The sequence below is a fragment of the Bison bison genome, unplaced genomic scaffold (assembly GCF_000754665.1).
Source record: "Bison bison bison isolate TAMUID 2011002044 unplaced genomic scaffold, Bison_UMD1.0 scf7180017864244, whole genome shotgun sequence".
In the NCBI taxonomy this organism is placed as follows: domain Eukaryota; kingdom Metazoa; phylum Chordata; class Mammalia; order Artiodactyla; family Bovidae; genus Bison; species Bison bison.
The window spans coordinates 1,004,084-1,027,744 of NW_011494816.1; the positions used below are offsets into that span (position 1 = coordinate 1,004,084).

The 23,661-nt window shown below is 44.2% G+C and overlaps 1 protein-coding gene across 1 annotated transcript in view; it reads right to left on the minus strand.

The window, feature by feature from the left end:
- The window catches only part of MROH7 (maestro heat-like repeat family member 7), a 53,372-nt gene extending 39,975 nt beyond the window's left edge, over nt 1-13,397 (minus strand). Inside the window, exons 1-3 of the mRNA XM_010847121.1 lie at nt 13,209-13,397; nt 4,788-4,822; nt 2,476-3,781 (exon numbers count right to left, since the gene is read on the minus strand). Of these exons, the coding sequence (XP_010845423.1) occupies nt 2,476-3,706 (1,231 nt within the window). The 5' untranslated portion in view covers nt 3,707-3,781; nt 4,788-4,822; nt 13,209-13,397. The remainder of the gene's footprint in view (nt 1-2,475; nt 3,782-4,787; nt 4,823-13,208) is intronic.
- Between the last annotated feature and the right edge of the window lie 10,264 nt (nt 13,398-23,661).

Here is a 23,661-nt window from a genome sequence, read left to right on the forward strand (position 1 = left end):
TCCTATTTGGAACCAGTCTGTTGTTCCATGTCCAGTTCTAACTGTTGCTTCCTGACCTGCATACAGATTTCTTAAGAGGCAAGTCAGGTGGTCTGGTATTCCCATCTCTTTCAGAATTTTCCACAGTTTATTGTGATCCACACAGTCAAAGGCTTTGGCACAGTCAATAAAGCAGAAATAGATGTTTATCTGGAACTCTCTTGCTTTTTCCATGATCCAGTGGATGTTGGCAATTTGGTCTCTGGTTCCTCTGCCTTTTCTAAAACCAGCTTGAACATCAGGAAGTTCACGGTTCACATATTGCTGAAGCCTGGCTTGGAGAATTTTGAGCATTACTTTACTAGCGTGTGAGATGAGTGCGATTGAGCATTCTTTGGTATTGGAGTATAAACAAAGGCAAAAATTTCTTAAACATAACACCAAGGTAACAGACAATAAAAGAGTAGATGAATTGATTCTCATCAAATTAATCACTTGTGCATCAAAGGACAATGTTAAGAGAATAAAAAGACAACTCACAGTACGGGTGCCAATATTTACCAATTGTGTATCTGATAAGGAATTAATATTCAGAATATATAAAGAACTCCTAAACTCAACAACAAAAAGCAACTAAATTTTGGGACTTCCCTGGTAGTCCAGTATCATGACTCCACGTTTCAAATGCAGGGGGCATGAGTTTGATCCCTGGTCGGAGAACTAAGATCCCACATGCTGTGTAGCATGGCCACAAAATTAAAAATAAAAAACCAAATGTGAAAATAGGCAAAAGACATTATACAAATGTTCAATAGGCATATTAAAAAAATGTTCAACATCATTTATTAGTCATTAGGGAAATGCAAATCGAAATCACAATTGAAATATTACTTCACACTCTTTAGGATGGCTATTATAAAAATGTTTTCTAAAAAAAAAAAACAAAAATAAAAAGTGCTGGCCAGGAGAGATTAATAGTGCAGCAATAGAAACCCTTGTACATTAGAACCTCTGTACATTGTTGGAGGGAGTGCAAAATGGTACAGCTGGTATGGGAAATAATTTAGTATTTCCTCAGAAAGCTAAACAAGAATTACCATACGATTCAGCAGTTTCACTCCTAGGTATATATCTAAAGGAATTGAAAGCAAGGATTCAGAGATTTTTGAGCTGATGTGTATAGCAGCATTATCCATCATAGCCAAATAGTCGTCCATGGACAAATAAAATGTGGTACATTTATTGGAATACTATCCAACCACAAAAAGGAATGAAGTACTGATTCATGTTACAAAATAGATGAATGTTATGCTAAGTAAACATTATACAAAAGAACAACTGTGTGATTCCATTTCATGAGTTACCTAGAGTAGGCAAATTCATAGAGACAGAAAGCAGGTTAAAGTTCATGTGGGACTGGGGAGAGAGGAATAGGGAGTTACTACTTTATGGTAAGACCTTCTATTTGGGATGACAGACAGTGGTAACACAATATTGTGAGGTGACTAATGCCACTGAATTAAACACTTAAAAATGTTTAAAATGGCAGATTTATGTTATATATATTTTACTACAATTTTTAAAAGATTTATCATATAATATACCAAGAGCCATTGAACTGTGTACTTTAAATGGGTAAATTGTATAGTATGTGAATTAGATCACAATAATAACTGGACTCCACAAGTAAAGGAATGAAGTTGAACCTCAATTTCACTCCATTTCACTTGAACAGATGGATATATTAATAACATTCCAATAAAAATGCCAGAGAGATTGTTTGAGGACCTAGACAAATGTATTTTAAAATGTATACAGAAGAATGAGGGTGTTTGAATAGCCTCCAGGGCATGGTGTGGAGGCTGTTGTCCTTGGAATAATTTTAAGAACTTTAAAGAGGGATTCTTTCAGATATGAATGCATATCTGTAAAGCCATGGTAATTTTTTAAAATTGCAATGTGGTATTGGTAAATGAGCAAATAAAAATATTTGGAGATATAAATAACTGGGAAAAGATCTTTACAACATCAAACACTGATGGATTCATTTACAGAACTCTTGCACATCAAAAGTGAGTCACGGGTTCCAGAGAGGACCCCCAAGGCTTCACTTAGGTGGGAACCTCAAAAACTCAAGTCTGCCTGCTCCACTGGTCAAACTCTGACCTGAGAAACCAGGCCTGAAATTCATCAAGAAAGAAAAGAAGGTATAGTTAGATGACTTGTAATTTGTACAGGATAAAGTATCATTATATGGAATATTATATTACAGTTAATAAAACTGAAGCTCAGAGAAATTAAGTAGCTCATCCCAAGTCACACAGCAAGCAGGGGCTGAGCACTAGATCTCCCGTGTATAATTAATGTATTGCATGTTATCCATTACATGCTGTGTCCTTCCTTTCCCCTCTCCTCTTCCCTCCCTGCCCTACAAATCTGAATCGAGTTCTTCCAGGTCGGTGTCCTCTCTAGGGCTGGCACTCTGGCCTTACTCACCCTGAGGGATGCTCTGGAAGACCGTGGAGTCCTTATTCGTGGTGTTGCCGGTGGGGAGCCCCGGTGGGAACTGGCCCGCCTCCACACGAGTCATCTCACTCCAGCTCTCCAGAGTCCCCTCCAGAGGCATGGTGTGGATACTGCTGTCCTCGAAACACTCCTGCTGGCTGCTCAGCGTCAGGGTGGAGGTGTCGCTGAAGATGAGGCTGGAACCCAGGCTCAGAGTCTCCTTGGAGCCCAGGATCAGGGTCATGCACGAGGGTGGCGAAACGGTGGAAGTGGGTCCATGCGTGCTGGAGTGCAGGCTGACAACGTCGTTGGAACCAGGAACCAGGGTCAAGCTTGAAGCCTGAGTGACGGTCATGTTCAAATCAGACTTGGGGTTGCCATTTGAAGCCACGCTGATGGTTCCCTTGGAACTTGTGTTCCAGACTGCACCAAAGGCTCTTTGTGAAACAGATCCAGAGATGTTATGTGAAACCACAGTGATGGTCTCGTTCGTGTCTTGCATAAGGGACTCAGGAGAACCTGAAGCTGCGTTCAGGTCCAGCTTGGATATGTTCCCTGAGCCCATGCCGAGCAGCTGATTGGAGTCAGGATCCAGAAAAGGGGTTGAGGCTGGAGTAAGGAGAGTTTTTGAGCCTGGCCTGGAAATGCTGTGGCCCAGAACAAGGGAGTCTTTGGAATAAGGCCTTAAAAATGGGTTTGTCTCAGGCCTGGAAGGATTGGAGTTGCTCTGACCCAAATCAAAAAGATTGCTCGAGAGGGAGTTGACAGCCTCCTCCGAATGTGGCCCAGCATGGGTCCCCGAGCTCATACCCTGGGCCTCCATAGAGTGGGGGTTCAGAATGAGGTTTGAGGCTGGACTTAGGGTCCCCTGTGAGTTAGGCCTTGAGAGGTGATTGGAATCCAAAGCCAGGGCTTCACCAGAGTGGGCAGCAGTGATCTGGAGGGAACCTGGAGTCGTGGACCTGCTGTCATCAGGTCTGGGGGTGTTATCAGACTCCAGGCCAGGGGCCTCCTCTGAGACCGGAATCAGAGTTGGATTAAGGTCTGGAACAAGAGCCACGTCAGGACTCAGGGATGGATTCAAGAGAGCAACAAGGTCTGTGTTTAGGCTGGGCCCAGAGATGATGCCAGAGCCTAAACTGGGGGCCTCAGTGGAGTTGAGATTGGGTGTCATGTTCACGTCTTCACAGAGGACCAGACTAGTCCCTGGACCCAAGGCCATGCCCGATCTGAAGGTCTGTCAGTGCCACTGCCCCCTTCTATCCAATAGCTGACTGTCGAGCTCCCTGAAGTGCTCCTGAGAGAGAGAAAAGGCAAGTTCAGCCTCACCTATTGAAATCTTTCCATGGCTCCCCATGGATGACCTCCATGACCACGCCCAGCCCACCTGTCCAGCTCCGTCCTACATGGCTCTCCCCTAGCTCTCTCAGCTCCAGCCTCATCCTCTGTGTTCCCTTCTTTGACCACACCCCGCTCCCTTTCAGCTCACAGTCCTTAAATGTAGTTTCCCTGGCCTGGAACCTCCCCCTACTCTCCTCGCTGATCCTACTCCTCCAAGCAAATGATACACAGCACTTTATTCCAATGACTTGTTTAGTGGTCCAGCCCCTGCTAGAGATGAGTGGGGACATTGGTGAGAACTATGCTGGGAGGGATTGGGGGCAGGAGGAAAAGGGGACAACAGAGGATGAGATGGCTGGATGGAATCACCGATTCGATGGACATAAGTTTGAGTGAACTCCGGGAGTCGGTGATGGACAGACAGGCCTGGCGTGCCGCGATTTATGCGGTCGCAAAGAGTCGGACACGACTGAGTGACTGAACTGAACTGAACTGAACTGATGCACATCTTAGTCCCTGGGGCATCCCCAGCACCTAATGTAATACTAGGTCCACAGTAGGAAGTCCACGAACACTAGACAAATGAGGAAACTCTCCCACCTTAAGGTAGAAAGGGAGAAGGGGAAGTCTCCTTATTTACTACTTCCAGCCAACCCCTAAGTTGCAAGAACTACTCTGTGAATGGCTGTGGCACTAGATGCCCAAAGGAGCCTTGGCAGAGATGCCCACTGCCCTTAACAGTTTGTTCTGGGTGAGGCAAACTAAATGGAGGAGAACCTGAGGATATCATCCAAAGCAGAGCCTGTCTCAGCCCAGCAACCTCACTGCTGGGTGAACTCCCCAGTTCCCCGACCCCATCCCACTCCAGAAAGACTAGACAAAGGAGGAAACTCTCCCACCTTACCCTGCCCCACCCCCACACCTGGGCCTCCCTCCCTATGGGAACCGTAGGGACAGCTCACCTGCATGCATGGTGTTCTTAAGCAGGACTGGGCCCCTGTGAGGAGATGCGAAAGGAGATCAAGTCAGGCAAAAGTGGCTTTTTTGGTACTTACTGAGCAAAGTCTAAAGGCCAGGCACACACTTCTGCTCACAAAATCCCCCTGCATGCACACACACACACACATACACACCCAGAAGTTAGATATGCTTACTCCATTGTATGCTTAAGGAAGGGGAGGTCAAGTCACACACCCAAGTCTGGCCCTCCACAGGCTAAACATCCTTCTTCAGTCATTTTCCCTAGCTAACACCTACAGCTTCACCCCTTCAGATTTCAGCTTATATGCTACAAGCCTTCCAGGTCCCCCAGACAGGTGAGGTCCACCTGTAAGTTCCCAGGGCATTTTGTCCACTTCCGCTTTCTTGGCACAAAATATCTGGTTTCCTCGCTAAACCACAAGATCCACAAGAGTCTAGCACCCCCACCTGCCCTAGAGCCCGCGCGCCGCAGCAAGAGAAGCCACCACAATGAGGACCTCGCACTCTGCAGTTAGAACACAGTGCCTGTTGGCCACAACTTGAGAAAGCCCTCGCGCAGCCACAAAGACCCAGCGCGGCCAAACGTTACAATAAATACATAAAATAGAAAGGAGTCTAGCACAGCACCCGGCACACAGTAAACGTTCAATAAATGAGCTTGTTATTTCATCCTTTTATCTCTTCTTCATTCATTCATCCATTCCGTCGCTAGCTCATTTCATCACATATCATTTCTTATTCATTCATGCACTAACTCATTCACTAAATCATTTACTCATACCATACATTTTGCTGTGCACCTTATAGCTTGGCTTTGAAAAAAATACAGATTCACAGTCATGTTGTCCTGGGTTCAATTCCCAGCTCATCCTCCTACTAGTGTCAGCAAACTTGGGCAAGAGACACTCCCCACTCCCATCCTCCTCGTCTCTAATATGGGGAACATAAAGCCTGCCACCCAGGGTGGTTAAAGTCTCAGCATCTGGCATGGAGCCCACTTGGCCCACTGAAGGTCTTCTCTAAATTAGTTACTCATTCTGTTACTCTCTGTGAGACATTATGAGCAGAGTAAGGTACTTAGAGCCCAGTGGGACCTTCCTTCACCCCCAAGCCAGCAGTTCATGCAGAGCTTTGCAACTTGCCTCAGAGGAAGGAAGTTTCACTTACCATCAACACCAGAGGTGATTTTACCCTGAAGCTAATGAAATTTAAAATTTCAAGGCTCCTTGCTCATACTGTTCTTTTCCAAAGGGCCTGTACATAATTTTGTATTCATAATTTTGTCTTCTACTTAAACAGGAGCCTCAAAATTATAAAAAGCCTCAGGGCTCCAAAATACCCTGGATCATCCCTCGCGTATTCTCCTCTCTGTACACACACATACACACACAAACACATGTCATATTTATCAAAAGGAGGCATTTTCAACCTGGAAAAAATTTGAGTCAGGTACAGCCTATGATGCGGTCAGTAGGATTTTGGAAGGCCTACCTGGTTTAACCTGTGAAAGAACATAAGCTCTACTCCTCTGACACAATAAATGCATAATACTGGTCACTGGGCAAAAAGCCATAGGTCTCAAGCCAGGCTGACCCTCCTTCATCCAGAAGAAAAGAGCAGATCTCCCTCACTTTCTTCTATTTCCTCAATCCTCCCCCTCCACCCTGCAACACACAGGTGAGTCTTCAGAGCTTAGGTAGGCAGCCCACATCTTATCCTCCACCAAAGGGATATTGTGCATCAGGAAGATGGTGGTTGTTGAGGTGGGACCCAGGGGAACTAAAGGAAGTTGCTATACAGCTGCTTATTGGCTTTTGCCCCCAGGTCCTGGAGCCCCCGTTGAGGAGAACAGAGGGTGGCCATAAACCACCTAGCCCCATCAGAGACTGAGAATCATTGACTGGTTCCCATCCTTTCTCCTCTACCTTTATGAAACCTTCCAGGCCCTTGGTAAGGGTTTCTGGGGCTCTCAGAAAGAGGAACTATCAGTGGATCTTCCAGTTCCTCGTTGAGAACATGTTTATCAGATGTATGGGCCTGGAATGTGTCAGGCACTTGTATGAGTATGTATACACGCATGCACGCACACACGTCTGACATTGTTGCACCTAGCTTCTAGAAAATCCAAACAGACTTTGCCATCATTCCTCCAAATCAGATCCTCTTATTCTCTTACATTGCAAGGCACTGGAACCATAATCCAAGCCAGACACAATATCATCCTTGACTATACTCTTCTTGACTTGCTGAATCCAAATTTTGCCAAGTTCTGCTAATTCTGGCTCCAGAAAAATCCCCAAGTATCTCCTCATATCTCCATCACCACTGCTAAACCCTAGTACGGCTCCCACTGCTTTGGGACTCTGTCTTGGAATTGCCCTCTCAACAAGGATCCCTGTGCATAAGGGTTGCTCCCAACAAACCATTTTCCAAATTGAGCACAAAGTTCTTCCTTTAAAATTGCATTCAACAGTATGGTACTGGCAAAAAGATAAAAATATAGGCTAATGGAATAGAACTGAGAGTCAGGAAATAAATCCATGCATCTATGGTCAACTGATCTTTGACGAGGATGCCAAACCTGTTCAACGGGGAAAAAATATTCTCTTCAACAAATGGTGGTGGGATGACTGGAAATCAACACCTGAAATAATAGATTTGGCCTCTTTCACACTAAATATAAAACTTTAATCACAATGGACAAAAGACCTAAATATAAGAGCTAAAATTGTAAAACTCTTGGAAGAAAATATATGGATAAATCCTCATGACCTTGGATTTGGTGATGGTTTCTTAGATATGACACCAAGATCACAAGAAACAAGAAAAAAAAAGATAAATTGAACATTACCAAAATTAAAAACTTGTGTATCAAAAGGCACTATTAGAAAGTGAAAAGACAACTTACAGAAGGGGATGAAATATTTATAAGTCATATACCTAATTAGATCTAGTATCTAGAATAACAAATAACAATATCTTACAACATACAACAAAAAGATAAACAACCCAATTTAAAAATGGGCAAACAACTTGAGTAGAACACTTTAGTCATTCAGTTCAGTTCAGTCGCTCAGTCGTGTCCGACTCTTTGAGACCCCATGAATTGCAGCATGCCAGGCCTCCCTGTCCATCACCAACTCCTGGAGTTCGCTCAGACTCACCTGCATCGAGTTGGTGATGCCATCCAGCCATCTCATCCTCTGTCATCCCCTTCTCCTCCTGCCCCCAATCCCTCCCAGCATCAGAGTCTTTTCCAATGAATCAACTCTTCTCATGAGGTGGCCAAAGTACTGGAGTTTCAGCTTTAGCATCATTCCTTCCAAAGAAATCCCAGGACTGACCTCCTTTATAATGGACTGGTTGGATCTCCTTGCAGTCCCAGGGACTCTCAAGAGTCTTCTCCAACACCACAGTTCAAAAACATCAATTCTTCAGCACTCAGCTTTATTCACAGTTCAACTCTCACATCCATACATGACCACAGGAAAAACCATAGCCTTGACTAGACGGACCTTTGTTGGCAAAGTAATGTCTCTGCTTTTCAATATGCTATCTAGGTTGGTCATAACTTTCCTTCCAAGGAGTAAGCGTTTTTTAATTTCATGGCTGCAATCACCATCCGCAGTGATTTTAGAGAAATGTAAATCAAAACAACACTAAGATAACACTTCGCACCCACTGTGGTGGTTATAATTTTAAGAAATAGAAAATAGCAAGTGTTGGCAATGATATAGAAAAATTGGAACCATCAAACATTGCTGGTGGGAATGAAAATTATGTGGCCTCTATAAAAACCAACCTGGCTGTTCCTCAGGAAGTTAAACTAGAATGGCCATATAATGCAGCAATTTCACTCCTATGTATATACCACAAACAACTGAAAATTGATGTTCCAACCAAAACTTGGACACAAAAGTTCACAGCTGCAGTATTCACTAGAGCTAAATGTGGAAACAACCAACATGTCCATTGACTGGTAAACAGATAAAAAAAAAAACATGGTATATCCACACAATGAAATATTATCTACCCATAAAAAGAACTGAGTACTGATACATGCTAAATATGGTAAACTTTGAAAATATTATGTTATGTGAAAGAAGCTAGATGCAAAAAATCACATATGGTATGATTCCGTTTATATGGACTATCTAGATAATCAAATCTAGAGAGATTAATAGCAGATTAAAGCAGACAGACTATCATGAGCAGGAGAAATGGGAGAATGGGAAGTGACTTCTTAATGAGTATGGGGTTTCCTTTTGGAGTGACAAAAATATTCTGAAGCTAGATAATGGTGATAATTGTGCAACATTATAAAGGTACCAATTGTCACTGATGGTAAATTCTATGCTATGTGTTTTGTACAACAGCTTTTTTTTTTTTTTTTAATGCATGTAACAGATAAGAGAGAGTCCCTTGGACTTCAAGGAGATCAAACCAGTCAATCCTAAAGGAAATCGGTCCTGAATATTCATTGGAAGGACTGATGCTGAAGCTGAAGCTCCAATACTTTGGCCACCTGATGCAAAGAATAGACTCACTGGAAAGGACCCTGATGCTGGAAAAGATTGAAGGCAGGAGGAGAAGGGGACGACAGAGGATGAGATGGTTGGATGGCATCACTGACTCAACGGACTTGAGTTTGAGCAAGCTGAGGGATTTGGTGATGAACAGGGAGGCCTGGTGTGCTGCAGGCCGTGGGGTTGCAAAGAGTCATACACGACTGAGCCAATGAACTGAAGTGAACTGAACAGACAAGAGGGCATAGACTCACTTTTCCATGCTCTTCCTTTGTAAATACAACTAAATATCCTGGAAATAGTTCAACAGATAACCAAAAACAAACCAAAAAAAGGACTCAAATCTAGAAAGAAGACAGTGGACTAGCTAGAAACCTCAGGACTGGAGGGATGACAAGGTGGTGAGTTCTCTAGGGTTTTCTTCTTATCTCCCATATATTCCAGACTGGGTACCAGAGAGGCCTGTAACACAGATCTGCCAAGAGCATAAACACACTTGCAAGAAAAGAAAACCCTGTTTTCTCTGACCAAAGGACCAGAAAGAGAAGCCCAACAAAGAGCGAGCCCCGGGAGGAGCCCCACTCCCTACTCCATGCCCAGGGCAGCAGCAGTTTAATCCATCTGCAGTGGCAGTGAGAGTAGAGCCTTGTATCATGGGCCTGCCACTGAAAGGCAGAAAAGTGACTAGGGCCCACAGCTCCTGAACCCCACAGGGACACAGCTGGCCCAGAGAAGTGCCTCATTCCCCTGCAGATAACAGCAGTACAAATAAACAGGAGCTCCAATAGCTGAAGAACAAAGCAGGCTAGTGCTCTAGAAGCTATCACTGAAACCATGGTCCAGCAGAGTAGCCCAGAACCTACACTCTAAACCTTAACCTGCTAAAATAAAAGTTTTAAATAGGCTCAAGAATCTCTTAACATAATATCCAAAATGTCAAGGACACAATAAAAAATTGCTTGTCATACTAAAGACTAGGAAAAGAGCATCCTGATGAAACAGATGTCAGAATTTGTGAAAATGACTTTAAAGCAGCCATAAAAATACTTCAACAAGCAAGTACAAATCCTCTTGAAACTAATGATAAAATAGAAAATCCCAACAAAGAAATCAAAGTTATTTTAAAAATACAGTAACCAAAATTAAGATAGAAATTATTTTTTAAATTCAATAACTGAAAAAAATTTTAGCTTGCTGGATGAGCTCAATAGTAAAGTGAAGATAACAAGATAGAATCAATGAACTTGAAGGCAGACTAATAAAATTTATTTAGTCTGAACAGCAGAGACAAAATAGACTGAAAAAAAACTGGACAGATTCTCAGGTATCTGTGGAACAAAACAAAATATCTAATATTCGTATCATCAGAGTTCTGGAAAGAGAAGAGAAAAAGTGTTGAAAATTTTCAAAGTAGAAATGGCTGAAAACTTCCCAACTTAAGGAAAGATATAAACATACAGATTCAGGAAGATAAGAAAATCCAAAATGGGACAAACCCAAAGAAACCCATGCCAAAATACATCATGATTAAACTTCTGAAAACTAAAAGCATTGAAAAAATTATCTTAAAAGCAATCAGAGAGAATTACCTATAGAAGAACACTAATCTGAATGAGAGTAGATTTCTCATCTGAAGCCATGAAGGCCAGAAAGAAGTGGTACCCATTTTTTAAGTGCTGAAAGAAAAGAAGTCAACCACAACTTTTCTAACTGGCAAAGTCATTCTTCAAGGATGAGGGGAAATAAAGATACTCTTAGACAGTACTTCCCTGTTCAATGGTTAAGACTCCCTGCTTCCACTGCAGGCAGCACAGGTTTGATCCCTGGTAGGGGAACTAAGATCCTACATATGCTACAGTGTGGCCAAAAAAAATGATAAAGGAAAAATATGTGTAAATTCAACCATGCCATCCCCCTCTTAGAAGCCCTCTGTGACTTCTCACGGCTTTTTAGACTGTGGGGGTGTGGGTTATATTTTCTAAAAGACAGATTCCCAGGGCTTCCCTGGTGATCCAGTAGTTAAGAATCCATCTTGCAATGCAGGGGGCACTGGTTTGATTCCTGGTCTGGGAAGATCCCACATGCCTCGAGGCAACTAAGCCTTCAAGCCACAACGAGGGAGCCCACAGAGCCCTACAGGCCGTGCTCTGCAACAAGAGAAGCCACTGCAATGAGAAGCTCAAGCACTGCAGCTAGAGAGCAGCCCCGGCTCGCCACAACTAAAGAAAGCCCACTCAGAGCAAAGGAGACCCAGCACAGACAAAAATAACAGCTGATTGATTAAAAAAAAAAAGATTCTCAGGCTTCACCCTTAGAAATTCCACTTTGTAGCTCTGAGGGGACCCAGGAATAAGCATTTATCAAGCCCCTCCACTCCTCCCCAAAGTGATAATCACAAAGTTGATGGAAAGGCCACAAGTGGAGACACTCGGACCTTCAATCTGACGTCTGTGTTTCATTTGCCAAGAGCCTCAGCCCACAGGCCTTACCCTCCATCTCTTCAGCTACATCCATCCCTTTCCAAGCCACATGCTTGAGCCCCTTTCAAACTTCTTCTGGTGCTTCCAATGGGGCCTTTGCAAATACCCTTTCCTCTTCCTGAAGACTTCCCCCAGACTGCCCACCACTTCATCATTCCCCTGGCTAACATCTAGTCACATTCCAGATGCCAGTTTAGGTTTCCGTTCCTCTAGGAACGTTCCTAGGACCCTCAAATGTGGCTGAGGTGCCCTCCTCGTGCGATCACCTGTGTCAGAGAATTGCTCTGTTTACCTGTGTGTCTCCAGTTTAGAAAATGAGCTTCGTGGATATCTATTACCCCTGTTTTCCCAAGACAATGCCTAGTACCCAGAGAAGATTCAGAAAACATTAACAGAATAAGGAAATGAATGAATGACAACTCTTCAAGACAGGTACCATCATCCTCATTTACTGGCACATCAATTCAGACTGCTCAGGGGACATAAGTAGATTTTTACAAAGCCTCCCGCAAGTGGCAGAGGAAGGATTCAAACCCAGGTATACTTAGCTCACAAGTTTCCCTACAGGATCCCAGAGATTTCCGAGGTATGAGTCACTCAGTGAGACCACATCTTCCCACTTCTCATTCCTTATTCCCTCTGCCGCTCTTAGGCTCTGTGACGTGTTAAGTCACTTCAATTGTGTCTGACTCTTTGCGAACCCATTGATTATAACCCATCAGGCTCCTCTGTCCATGGGACTCTCTAGACAAGAATACTGGGGTGGGTTGCCATACCCCACCCCCTTCAGGGGATCTTCCTGACCCAGGGATTGAACCTGTATCTCATGTCTCCTACGTTGGCAAGCAGGTTCTTTATCACTAGCACCACCTGGGAAACCCTCTTAGGTCTCTATCCTACAGGAAAAATCCAGTGAAAACAACACATCTCTCCTAATGCCCAGCTATAATGCACAAATCCAGGGCTTTGGAGTCAGCTGAACTTGAATTCAAAACCTGCCCTCTCTCTCACCAGAGGTGTGAGTCAGGGAAGGAAGCTTCCCCACACTGCATGACTATCTTAATGCTCAATTCATGAGATAAGTATAGAGAATAAAATGTGATAACGCACATAGGAATTTTCATAGCATCTGGCCCCCAGCAGTTCCCCCAGTAAATGTCCATCCTCACTGTCCCTTCCTCCCTATGGGTGACGGTTGGGTGGTGGCCTTGAGAAAAAGACCAAGTCTGGCTTTCAGTTCTCTGCACCCTCTCCCCCTAGTCCATGGTATTCCCTCCCTGGATCTCGCTCTCCCTCTCCTCCCCCAGACTCCCACCCACCATATTCTCAGAACTTGTTAGCCTAAATGCTTTGTCCATGAGCTTTAAGCAACTGTTGTAAAAGTTCAATGCATTACCTCCACCTGGGGCATCCACATGGTAACAGAAAATTCAGCCTTAAGTCAAAGGTACGAAGTTCTAAGAGTGGAATTACAGCCAGAGGGAGACTTTTACCCAGTGGGGTGGGGTCAAGGTGGTAACTGCCTTGTGGAGGCTGTGGCGGCTGCCCCCACCCCTGGGACTTTCCCAGAGCCACCCCTCTGCTTACCTAGGCTCCCCCCCACCCCCAGCTCTGGTGTTGCAGTCTTTGTGAGGTCACCATGACTCAGAGTTCCCAGCCAATGAGGCCCCTTCTATGTCTACACAGAAGAAGCAGGGAGATGTCCTTTCTAAGAAGGAGGCATCTTCAGCCCCTCCACCACGGCCTGGAAATGACCTAGCTCAGACTAGCTCAGACAAAGTCTGACTTCCTCACCTGGCATTCAAGTCTTCTCATAAAATCCCCTCACCCTGCAACTCAATTGTTGTTGTTCTGTCACTAAGTCAGGTCCAACTCTTTGCGACACTACGGACTGAAGTACATCAGGCTTCCCTGTCCTTCAGCATCTCCCAGAGTTTGCTCAAACTCATGTCCATTGAGTTGATGAAGCCATCCAACCATCTCATCCTCTGTCATCCCCTTCTCCTGCCTTCAATCTTTCCCAGTATCAGGGTCTTTTCCCTGATGAGTTGGCTCTTCACATCAGGTGGCCGAAGTATTGGAGCTTCAGCTTCAGCATCACTCCTTCCAATGAATATTCAAGGTTGATTCCCTTAAGGCTTACTGGTTTGATCTCCTTGCTGTCCAAGAGACTCTCAAGAGTCTTCTCCAGCACCACAATTCAAAAGCATCCATTCTTCAACGCTCAACCTTCTTTATGGTCCAACTCTCACCTCCGTACATGACTACTGGAAAAACCATAGCTTTGACTATACAGATCTTTGTCTGCAAGTTGATGTCTCCGCTTTTTAATATGCTGTCTAGGTTTGTCATAGCTTTTCTTCCAAAGAGCAAACGTCTTTTAATTGCAAGGCTGCAGTCACCGTCCGCAGTGACTTTGGAGCCCAAGAAAACAAAGTTTGTCACCCAACTCCACCCCATTCATCCTGGCTGAGGGCCTTAATGTCAGACGCCCAGACTCTGGCCCGTCTTCTCAGTAGTGTCCTGCAGGACAGGCTCTCCCCTCTGCCAGCCACCTGCATTCTGCAGCCAGGTCATGTCCATGCTCCTGGTCTGGTCTCTTCACAGTCTGCTTTTGCTTGCCTATCCACCCTGTTTCTGCTTCCTTTTCAACTTTTAAAGTATGCACTAAAGCATCATATATATGTCACATTCCCTGGTGGTTCAAACGGTAAAGAATCTTCCTGCAATGCGGGAGACCCTGGTTCAATCCCTGGGTCAGGAAGATCCCCTGGAAAAAGAAATAGCTACCCACTCCAGTATTCTTGCCTGGAGAATTCCACAGACAGAGCCTAGCGGGCCCTAGTCCATGGGGTCGCAAAGAGTAGGACACAACTGAATGGCTAACACAAAGCATGATATACAGGCAGAAAACTGCACAAACCAAGTCAATTTTGGATGACTTCACCAAGAGAGCACACCCGTGTAGCGGGCATCCAGATCTACAAACAGGAACTACCAGGATCCCAGAAACCCTCCAGTCAGGATCTCCTGCACCAAGGGTAATTGCTAGCCTGATTTCTTACAGATCTTTTAGACTGGCCTGCTTCTACACTTTATACAAATGGGATTATACAGTACAAACTCTTTTGCTTCTGGCTTCTTTGATTCAATATTAAGTTTGTGAGCTTTTATATGTTTTTGCATATGGTGGCTGTCCCTTCTTCTAAATGTTGGCTCTCTTCCAGTCTCTTCCTCCTTTTAATCTCTTTCCAGAGCCTCCAGGTAGTTAGTCATTCTTCATATTTTGTCCAAAGTTCATAATTGTTATCTCTAGGGGGTTGGTCTGATAGGAGCTACCTTGACATTACTGGAAATACAATAGAATCTCTCCTCTTTAATATTTTTTCTTTTTTCCTTTCTTTAGGATTACTGATTTTGCCTTTCTTCTCTCACCCCTTCCCCCCCTTTTCTATTTGTATGAAATTTACATATTCTGTCTATTCCTTACAATTACTCTAGCCATTTTAATGTGCATACTTTAAATAGAAAAATCCAAAATTATACTCCAAAATATCCAAAATATAACAGATAATACTGTTATCTGCAATCCTCTTTCAGAAAAATCAAGAAACAAGAGACAGCAGAAGAATTTAACACTAATCAGCCAACTTATATACCATTGTTATCTTTTATTTTAGTCCTGTTCTGATGTTTAAATCCTACCAATTAGAAGTATTGGTAGCTGAAGCTGAAGCTACAGCTTCAGCTTGTATTGTATTGTAGCTGAAGCTCCAATACTTTGGCCACCTGATGCAAAGAGTCAACTCATTGGAAAAAATCCTGATACTGGGAAAGATCGAGAGCAAAAGGAGAAGGGGACGGTAGAGGACGAGATGGTGAGATAGCATCACCGACTTAATGGACATGAATTTGAGCAAACTCCAGGAGATAGTGAAGGACAAAGGAGCCTGGCATGCTGCAGTCCATGGGGTCACAAAGAGTCGGACATGACTTAGCAATTGAAAAACAGCAGCAATTAGATATCATGGTTTTATGCAATCGATGTTTAGATTTAACCACTGTGTGTGCATGTGTGCTAAGTTACTTCAGTCAAGTCTGACTCTTCTCAACCCTATAGACTATAGCCCTCCAGGCTCCTCTGTCCATGGATTCTCCAGGCAAGAAGACTGGAGTGGGTTACTGTGCCCTCCTCCAGGGGATCTTCCCAACACAGGGATTGAAAGGAGGTCTCTCACATATCCTGCCTTGGCAGGTGTTCTTTACCACTAATGCCACCTGGGAATCTTCAGATTTAACCACTACTCCACAAATATTTTGTCTGATCATGTAAGCAGCAGGACTCTATCAGGCCTCCCTGGGACAGAACCATCCCCTCCTTTTCCTTCACCTGTCTCTTGTTTTTTTTCCTTCACCTGTCTCTTTAGCCTCCTAGGCCTACACAAGTTCCAAATAATAAATTTAATTATAGAAGTGAGAAAGTGCAGAAGCAAAGGAAAAGTCAAGCAAGACAAAATAATAAGTTCAGCCATTAAACAAAGGGCTTCCCAAGTGGCACAGTGGTAAAGAATCTGCCTGCCAATGCAAGAGACACAGAGACTAGGGTTCAATCCCTGGGTCAGGAAGATCTCCTGGAAGAGGAAATGGCAACCTACTCCAGTATTCTTGCCTGGAAAAATCCCATGGACAGAGGAACCTGGTGGGCTACAATCCAAGGAGTCGCAAAGAGTCAGACATGACTGAATGACTGAGCACATTAAACAAAGTCAAGGACCTTTCATTCCTCCTCAAGGGCTATAGATAATATCCTGTCCCATGTCCTTGGAGCTGTTTTGCAGAGAATGAAACCTCCACCAGGTGGAAGAAGTTAACTGTGTGCTGTCCACAAGCATGTAGACCCCAGACTGCTTGGAACCAGAAGGTTGATGATGTTGACCCCCAACTACCTCACCATCAACCAATCAGAAGAATGTCTACCAGCTGACCACACACCCCACCATCTGCCTCCCTCACCCTGTCTTTAAAATCCTTTCCCTAAAGCCATTGGGGAGTTTGGGTCTTTTAAGCACTAACTGCCTAAAGTCCTTGCTCGGTGCCGGGTAATAGACACTGCACTTTCCTTCACCGCAACCCAGTGTCAGGAGATTGGCTTTACTGCACACAAGGGGGCGAGCGGACCCAAGTTTGATTCAATAGTGATCATTTTTTAAAATTTAATCTCAGATATTCCATCTGGGATCAATTTCCTTCTGCCTGAAGAATGAAAAGTGAAAGTTTTAGTCACTCAGTCGTGTCCAAGTCTTTGTGAGACTGCCAGGCTCCTCTGCCCATGGAATTCTCCAGGCAAGAATATAGGAATACTAGAGCCATTCCTGAAAGACCTGAAGAATAGCCTTAATAAATTCAATAAGAATTTATTAGTGATGGGACTTCCCTGGTGGTCCTGGGGTTGAGAGTCAGCCTGCCATGCAGGGGACTCAGGTTTGATCTCTGATCCAGGAGTATGAGCCCCTGCACACCAACTACTGAGCCTGCGCTCTAGAGCCCAGGAAGTGCAACTGCTGAGCCCAAGAGTTGCAGCCACTGAAACCCGTGTGCCCTAGAGCCCCTGCTCAGCTACAAGAGAATAGAAGAGAAGCCCGTGCACCCCGACGAAGAGTAGCCCTCACTTACTGTAATTAGAGAAAGCCCACATGCAGCAATGAAGACCCAGCAGAGCCAAAAATAAAATAAACAAGTAAAAATTTTAGAAAACAATTTATTAGTGATAAACTCTTCTAGTTTTTGTTTACAAAAAATATTTCATCCTCATTCTTGAAAATATTGTCACTGCATGCAGGATTCCAGGGTGTCTGTTATTCTGTTTTAGCACATCGAAGTGAATCTCCCACTGCCTCTGGCTCCCACTGGAAATTATTCCACTGGAATCATTTCCCAGTCTCATCTCCTACCATTTCCTCCTACAGTTTCTGCATTAGCAACACAGTGGTTCCCCCAAACTCACAGTAACGTTTCTTACCTTTTTGCCTTTTCTCAGGCTGTTGCTTCCATCCAGAGTGCTTTCTTCCTCCCTTTCATCCCCATTCCATCTGCATGACTCCTACTTATCTGTCAAAAACCAGTGGTACCTTCTCTAGGAAGTCCTCCTTGGGCCCCTCCCCACAGCTCAGGACTTTCTCTCTGCTCTTGCAGCATAGATCAGAACTGTATTATAGTGTGCTACAAATCTCTGGAAACTTGTTTCCCTCTCTGCACTGAGAATGCTTTAAGAACAGAGACCACATCTTATGTATCTTTGCACACCAGGTACCTGAGGCCTGGCCCATACGTGGTGCCAAATATACTTGGCAAGTATTTCAATACTTCAGTAAGTATTTCCTGAAGAAATGTTTTACTCTCACTTTGTCCTCCCAAACCTCACTCTTGCCCTGTTCTTTAACACTTAATCTGTTCTCTGCCACCTCCTCTCCACTGGGGTTCTGCCTCTGATGACATGGCTGAGTTGAAAGTCTTGTCCTCGATCTTCATTCTCTGCCTTCCCTAGAGCATCTGCTTTATGATGCTCAAACTTAGGAATCCTCCTTCCTTGATCTCTGGAGCACTTCACTCTGCTGGTTCTCTCCCTGCCCCAGATTCTTTTTCTCTCGTGTCCCTTTTAGTGTTCCCATCCTCCCCCTACCCACCCCCCACCCAGCACCTTACTTTTGTGTCCCTTGGGATTCTAGGCTTGGGTCTCCCCTCTCTTACTTGGGACCTTATCCATACTCCTTCCTTTAATTATGGTATCCATGTTTGTGACTCCTGGCTCAGTCAGGGTCCATCCTGGAAAACAAGAAACCACACTATGTATTTAAAACAGAGGTAATGTTTAAAACAGAAGAAGCAGGGTCTTCCCTGGTGGTCCAGTGGTTAAGACTCCTGCTTCCTCTCCAGGGGACATAGGTTCGATCCCTGGGTGGAGAACTAATTTTGCATGCCTCTTGGCCAAAAAATAATTTTAAAAAGAAAACAGTTTCGTGGTGATAGCTGAAGAGCCAAATGAGCAGGAGGCAGGGATGCCAGAGTGGGAGTAGGAGCCATTCATTGCTAGACATGTTCCCTTAAGCAGAGGGAAAGGGATGACAAGACAGACTGTCTCTCCCTTCTCCCACCCGCCTACTGAAATGGAGCAGGACCTTATGGCTCCTGCCCCCAACTCCCACCATGTTCTCTGTCTGCCCTTTGTCTGTGCAAAACTTTAGTCAGAGAATAAGTTTAATCAGAGAAGTGAGAAATGCTGAAACAAAGGAAAACAGTCAAAGGAGACAAAATAACAATAATGTAGTCATTAAGCATATGACTTATGAGCCCAAGAATTTCAGTTCTTTCTCAAAGGCTATAGATAATATTCTGAGCCATATCCTGTGAGCTGTCTTATAGATACCAGAACACCAGGCAGAGAAGTTAATTATATGATGACCAGACTGTCCCCAGGCCTGGAGCTGCCACAATTCTGAGAACTGATGCAAAGAAATGGGAACAAGTGCACCCCTGAACTGAAGATAAACTGTACCTAAGACAACCAAGATGATGCGATGATGGTAGTCAGATGACCAATTTGAAGATGAGTGTTAGAGATGACTGTACTGTTTCTGCATGTAACCCCCTCCCCCAACTCTGTCTATAAAAGCTCTCCCCCGCTGCTTGTCAGGGGGTGAGTTGGCCTTTGGATAGTTGTCTGCCACCCTCCCCGCCCCTAGTTGCCGGCATCTGAAATAAACAAACTTTCCTTTCCACCAACCTGGCCTGTTTACTGTCTTTTGAGTGGTGAGCAGCCGGACCCCTCAGTGCACACCTTTGGTAAAACTACTCCTGCCAGTACCACCCCTTGGCTGACGCAGCTGGAAGGCAGACAAGGGGGCAGGGTTGAACTCAGTGCAGGGCCAGGGAAGAGCCAGGAGTGGATCTGCAGACACCCTGGGCTGAGACTAACATAGCCCCATCCCTGGGCTTCCAGCCCCAGCTTGTTCACCATCTACATACCGGATGTGACTCATCACGTCTTACTTGAATCTTCTTCCCACAAAACCCGTTCCTCCTCCCAGCTTTCTTATTTCTATCAGTGGTCCCTGATTCTCCAAGAGACAGGCTGAAACCTTCCAGCAAAGCCTCTGACTCCTCCCTCCCTCTCCTCCTTCCTCCACGTGGTGTCAGTTTTCAGGTCCAAAAGATTCTTGATGAAAATACACACAGATCCTCCCCTTTCCTCACACCTAATTCAGATCTCTTTTGCTTGTTTTTTGTATGTGTGTGTGGCACGTGGGCTTTCTCTAGTTGTGGCACACAGATGTACTTGCCCCACGGCATGTGGGAGTTTAGTACCCACACCAGGAATCAAACCTCTGTCCCCTGCACTGGGAGGTGGATTCGCAACCACTGGACCACCAGGGAAGTCCCTTGTCTGGCTTCTAACAAGAGCTTCTTCGTTGGGTTCCCTACTTCCGTTAACCTTTTCCTGATTCATGCTACACCACAGCCTGCCCATCACCAGTGAATCAAAGATGGCTTTTTCTACCCTGCAGCCTTATTGCCCCACCACAGGCTCACTCAAACCTCATGACTTAACAGCCTCCCCCCAGTTCCCCTAGGATGTCCTGTGCTCTCTCCTTCTGAGCCTTGGGTCATCCTGCCGGTTATCTGGAATGCCACTTGCTCTTTGCCTCTCCCCCAGTGGAAACCCCACCCAACCATGCAGCTCCACACTGATGTAAATCTTAGGGAATGAAATCTTAATAGCAGATTCCAAAAGCCTTAAAAAGTGCAATTCTACTACTGAGAATCAGGCCTAGAACATCATCAGGAATATGGCCAGAGAGGCTCATTGGAGCATTTGCTTGTTAATAAAAGACTGTAAACAATCCAGGTATCCAACATGGAAGGTAATGGTTCCATAAACTAAGGAAACAGCCATTGAATGAGATTTTATGCATCTATTAAAAGTGAAAATTGGGGGATTTCCCTGATAGTCCGGTGGCCAAGACTCTGAACTCCCAATCTTGGCAGCCCAGCTTTGATCCCTAGTCAAGGATCTAGATCCCACATGCCTAAAAGAAGACAGGAATCCTGCAGGCCACCAGTAAGACCCAGTGCAACCAAATAAATAAATTGTTTTTTTTTTAAATGATAAATGTAATCATATAGGGAAATGCTCATATTATATATGTGGGGAAAAAGCAGATTACAAACTCATATTTTATAAATTATGTATACACATGTACAACAGCACATCATCTTTATCAAGCACTTGGTTGGTACCAGGTACTGTCCCGAGTGATTTACATGTGTTTATTCATTTAACCCATACGACAACCCTACAAGGTAATAAATGAGGAAACTGAGATACAGAAAGGTGAAGTGACTGCCCCAGGTCACACAGCTAGTGGGTGTCAGAAGGAAGTACAGGCAGCCCAGAGCCTGTGCACTGAGCTGCGCCGTCTCCCACGAGCCGTGGAACTCCAGCCTTCTTTAAACAGGAAAATTTAAATATTCTGCGGCAGATGATACTACCTTAAAACCGAACAAGTACGATAAATGTTGGGATGTGATACAGAACAGTATCACAAGACAATTCCTTTTTTTTGTTCCCTTGTTTTTTAATTTTGTTTTACAAGAGAATTCTTTTTGAAGGTTGTTTTTTGGTTTTAAAGCTTATATACTACATATGCCTGGAAAAAATCTAGAACAATATCCATCACAACTTTAACAATAACTTTCCCAGGATGGCAGTATTATTGTTGTTTCTTTCTTTTTTTTACTACCTTTATTTTTTCTTCAAAATCTACAATATGTATATATTATTAGTTTACTAGTGTTTGGTTTTAAAAACAATATATGATCCAATTAGGGCAGCAGCTGTGCCACACTGGTGTCTCTATCCCCAATATCTAACACAGTAAGTGGCACAGAGTAGGTGCTCAGTAAAAGTGAACTGAATGTCCTTTAACGTTATAGATCCTGCCTCCTGGACAGTCACCCTCTAAAGGGATTTCAGGACAATGTGAGTCCACAGAGTCCAAGGATATGAAATGACAGCCGGCAATTTTCACAGGAAAGAGGCCTCTAAGTACAGGAAATCATTTCAACGCTGCATTCTTAGGAATCGGTAACCACTTTTCTCTTGGAAACTAAGCATTTTGAGTGATTTATTACAAATTTACAATGACAGTTGTGAACACCAGTTGGCTTTTCTTTTCTTTTCTTTTTTGGCGTGAGGAAAGAGTCTGTTGATTGCCTTGCTGCTCAAAATAAAATAAAAAGAGGAAATAAAAGCTAACCCTTGCCATGGCAGGTAGAATAATGGCCCCCCAAAGACAGCCACATCTTAATCCCTGGAACCTGTGACCTTACTTTATATGCAAAAGGATTAAGATTACAGATGGAATTAAGATTTTAACTAGCCAACCTTAAAGTAGAGAGATGATCCTGGATTATCCGGGTGGGCCTAATTTAACCATAAAGGTCCTAAGTGGAAGAGGGAGGCAGAAGAAAGTAAGACTGAGAGATGCTAATATGCCCAACCTTGCTGGCTGTGGAAATACAGGAATAAGGCTAAGAACCAAGGATGCAGGCCAGCTCTAGAAACTGGAAAAGACCAGGGAACAGATTCTCCCCTAGGGCCTCAGAAAGAAACTCAGCCACACCTTATGTTGATTTTGGCCTAGAGGGACTGGAAGATTAAAAACGTGCTCTTTAAGCCACTAAATTAACACATCCACCAAAAAAAGCCAAAATTCTGGTAATAAATGTGCACTAAAAAAGTCTTCAATGAAAGCAACCAGTTAAAACTGCTTGCTGAAACTATTTTTAAAGAAAGAATGATCACTTCTTTTAGGGGAAATTTCTCCCTAAGAAATCCTATCCAACCTTCAGTCAGTAAATTCAGTCACTCAGTCATGTCTGACTCTTTGCAACCCCAAGGACTGCAGCACACCGGGCCTCCCTGTCCATCACCAACACTCAGAGTTTACTCAAACTCATGTTCATTGAGTCGGTGATGCCATCTAACCATCTCATCCTCTGTTGTCCCCTTCTCCTCCTGCCTTCAATCTTTCCCAGCATCAGGGTCTTTTGAAATGAGTCAGTTCTCATCAAAGAACTGGCCAAAATATTGAAGTTTCAGCTTCAGCATCAGTCCTTCCAATGAATATTCAGGACTGATTTCCTTTAGGATGGACTGGTTGGATCTCCTTGCAGTCCAAGAGACTCTCAAGAGTCTTCTCCAACACCCCAGTTCAAAAGCATCAATTCTTCAGCACTCAGCTTTCTTTATAGTCCAACTCTCACATCTCACTTAAAGGACGCTTACTTCTTGGAAGAAAAGTTATGACCGACCTAGATAGCCTATTAAAAAGCAGAGACATTACTTGGCCAACAAAGGTCTGTCTAGTCAAGGCTGTGGTTTTTCCAGTAGTCAAGTATGGATATAAGAGTTGGACCCAAACTTCAAGGTCCAGGTCAAATTCCACCTCCCCCAGGAAGCCTCCCAGATGCCTTACCCTTGGTCAGTTTCTTCTCCCACGGCCTTAACACTGCACCCAGATTCTATGCCTCAGAGGAATCCATGTCATATTCTCCCTGTGGTTCAGGGGCCCCAACTGGTGAGTGTTGATTGTTTAGGAACACTCAGTCATCTTTCCTCACCAAGGTACCTCTAGGCTGTATATCCCCACTCCCTCTCTCAGGGCACAGTGGGAAGAACTCCCTGCAGCACCAGCTCTAAAGATCACTGTTCCATATCTGAAACGTGGGTGCTTCCTCATGACCTCCATTTCTATCCTTACCATATAGGAGGAAGGTATAAGCAGATATGA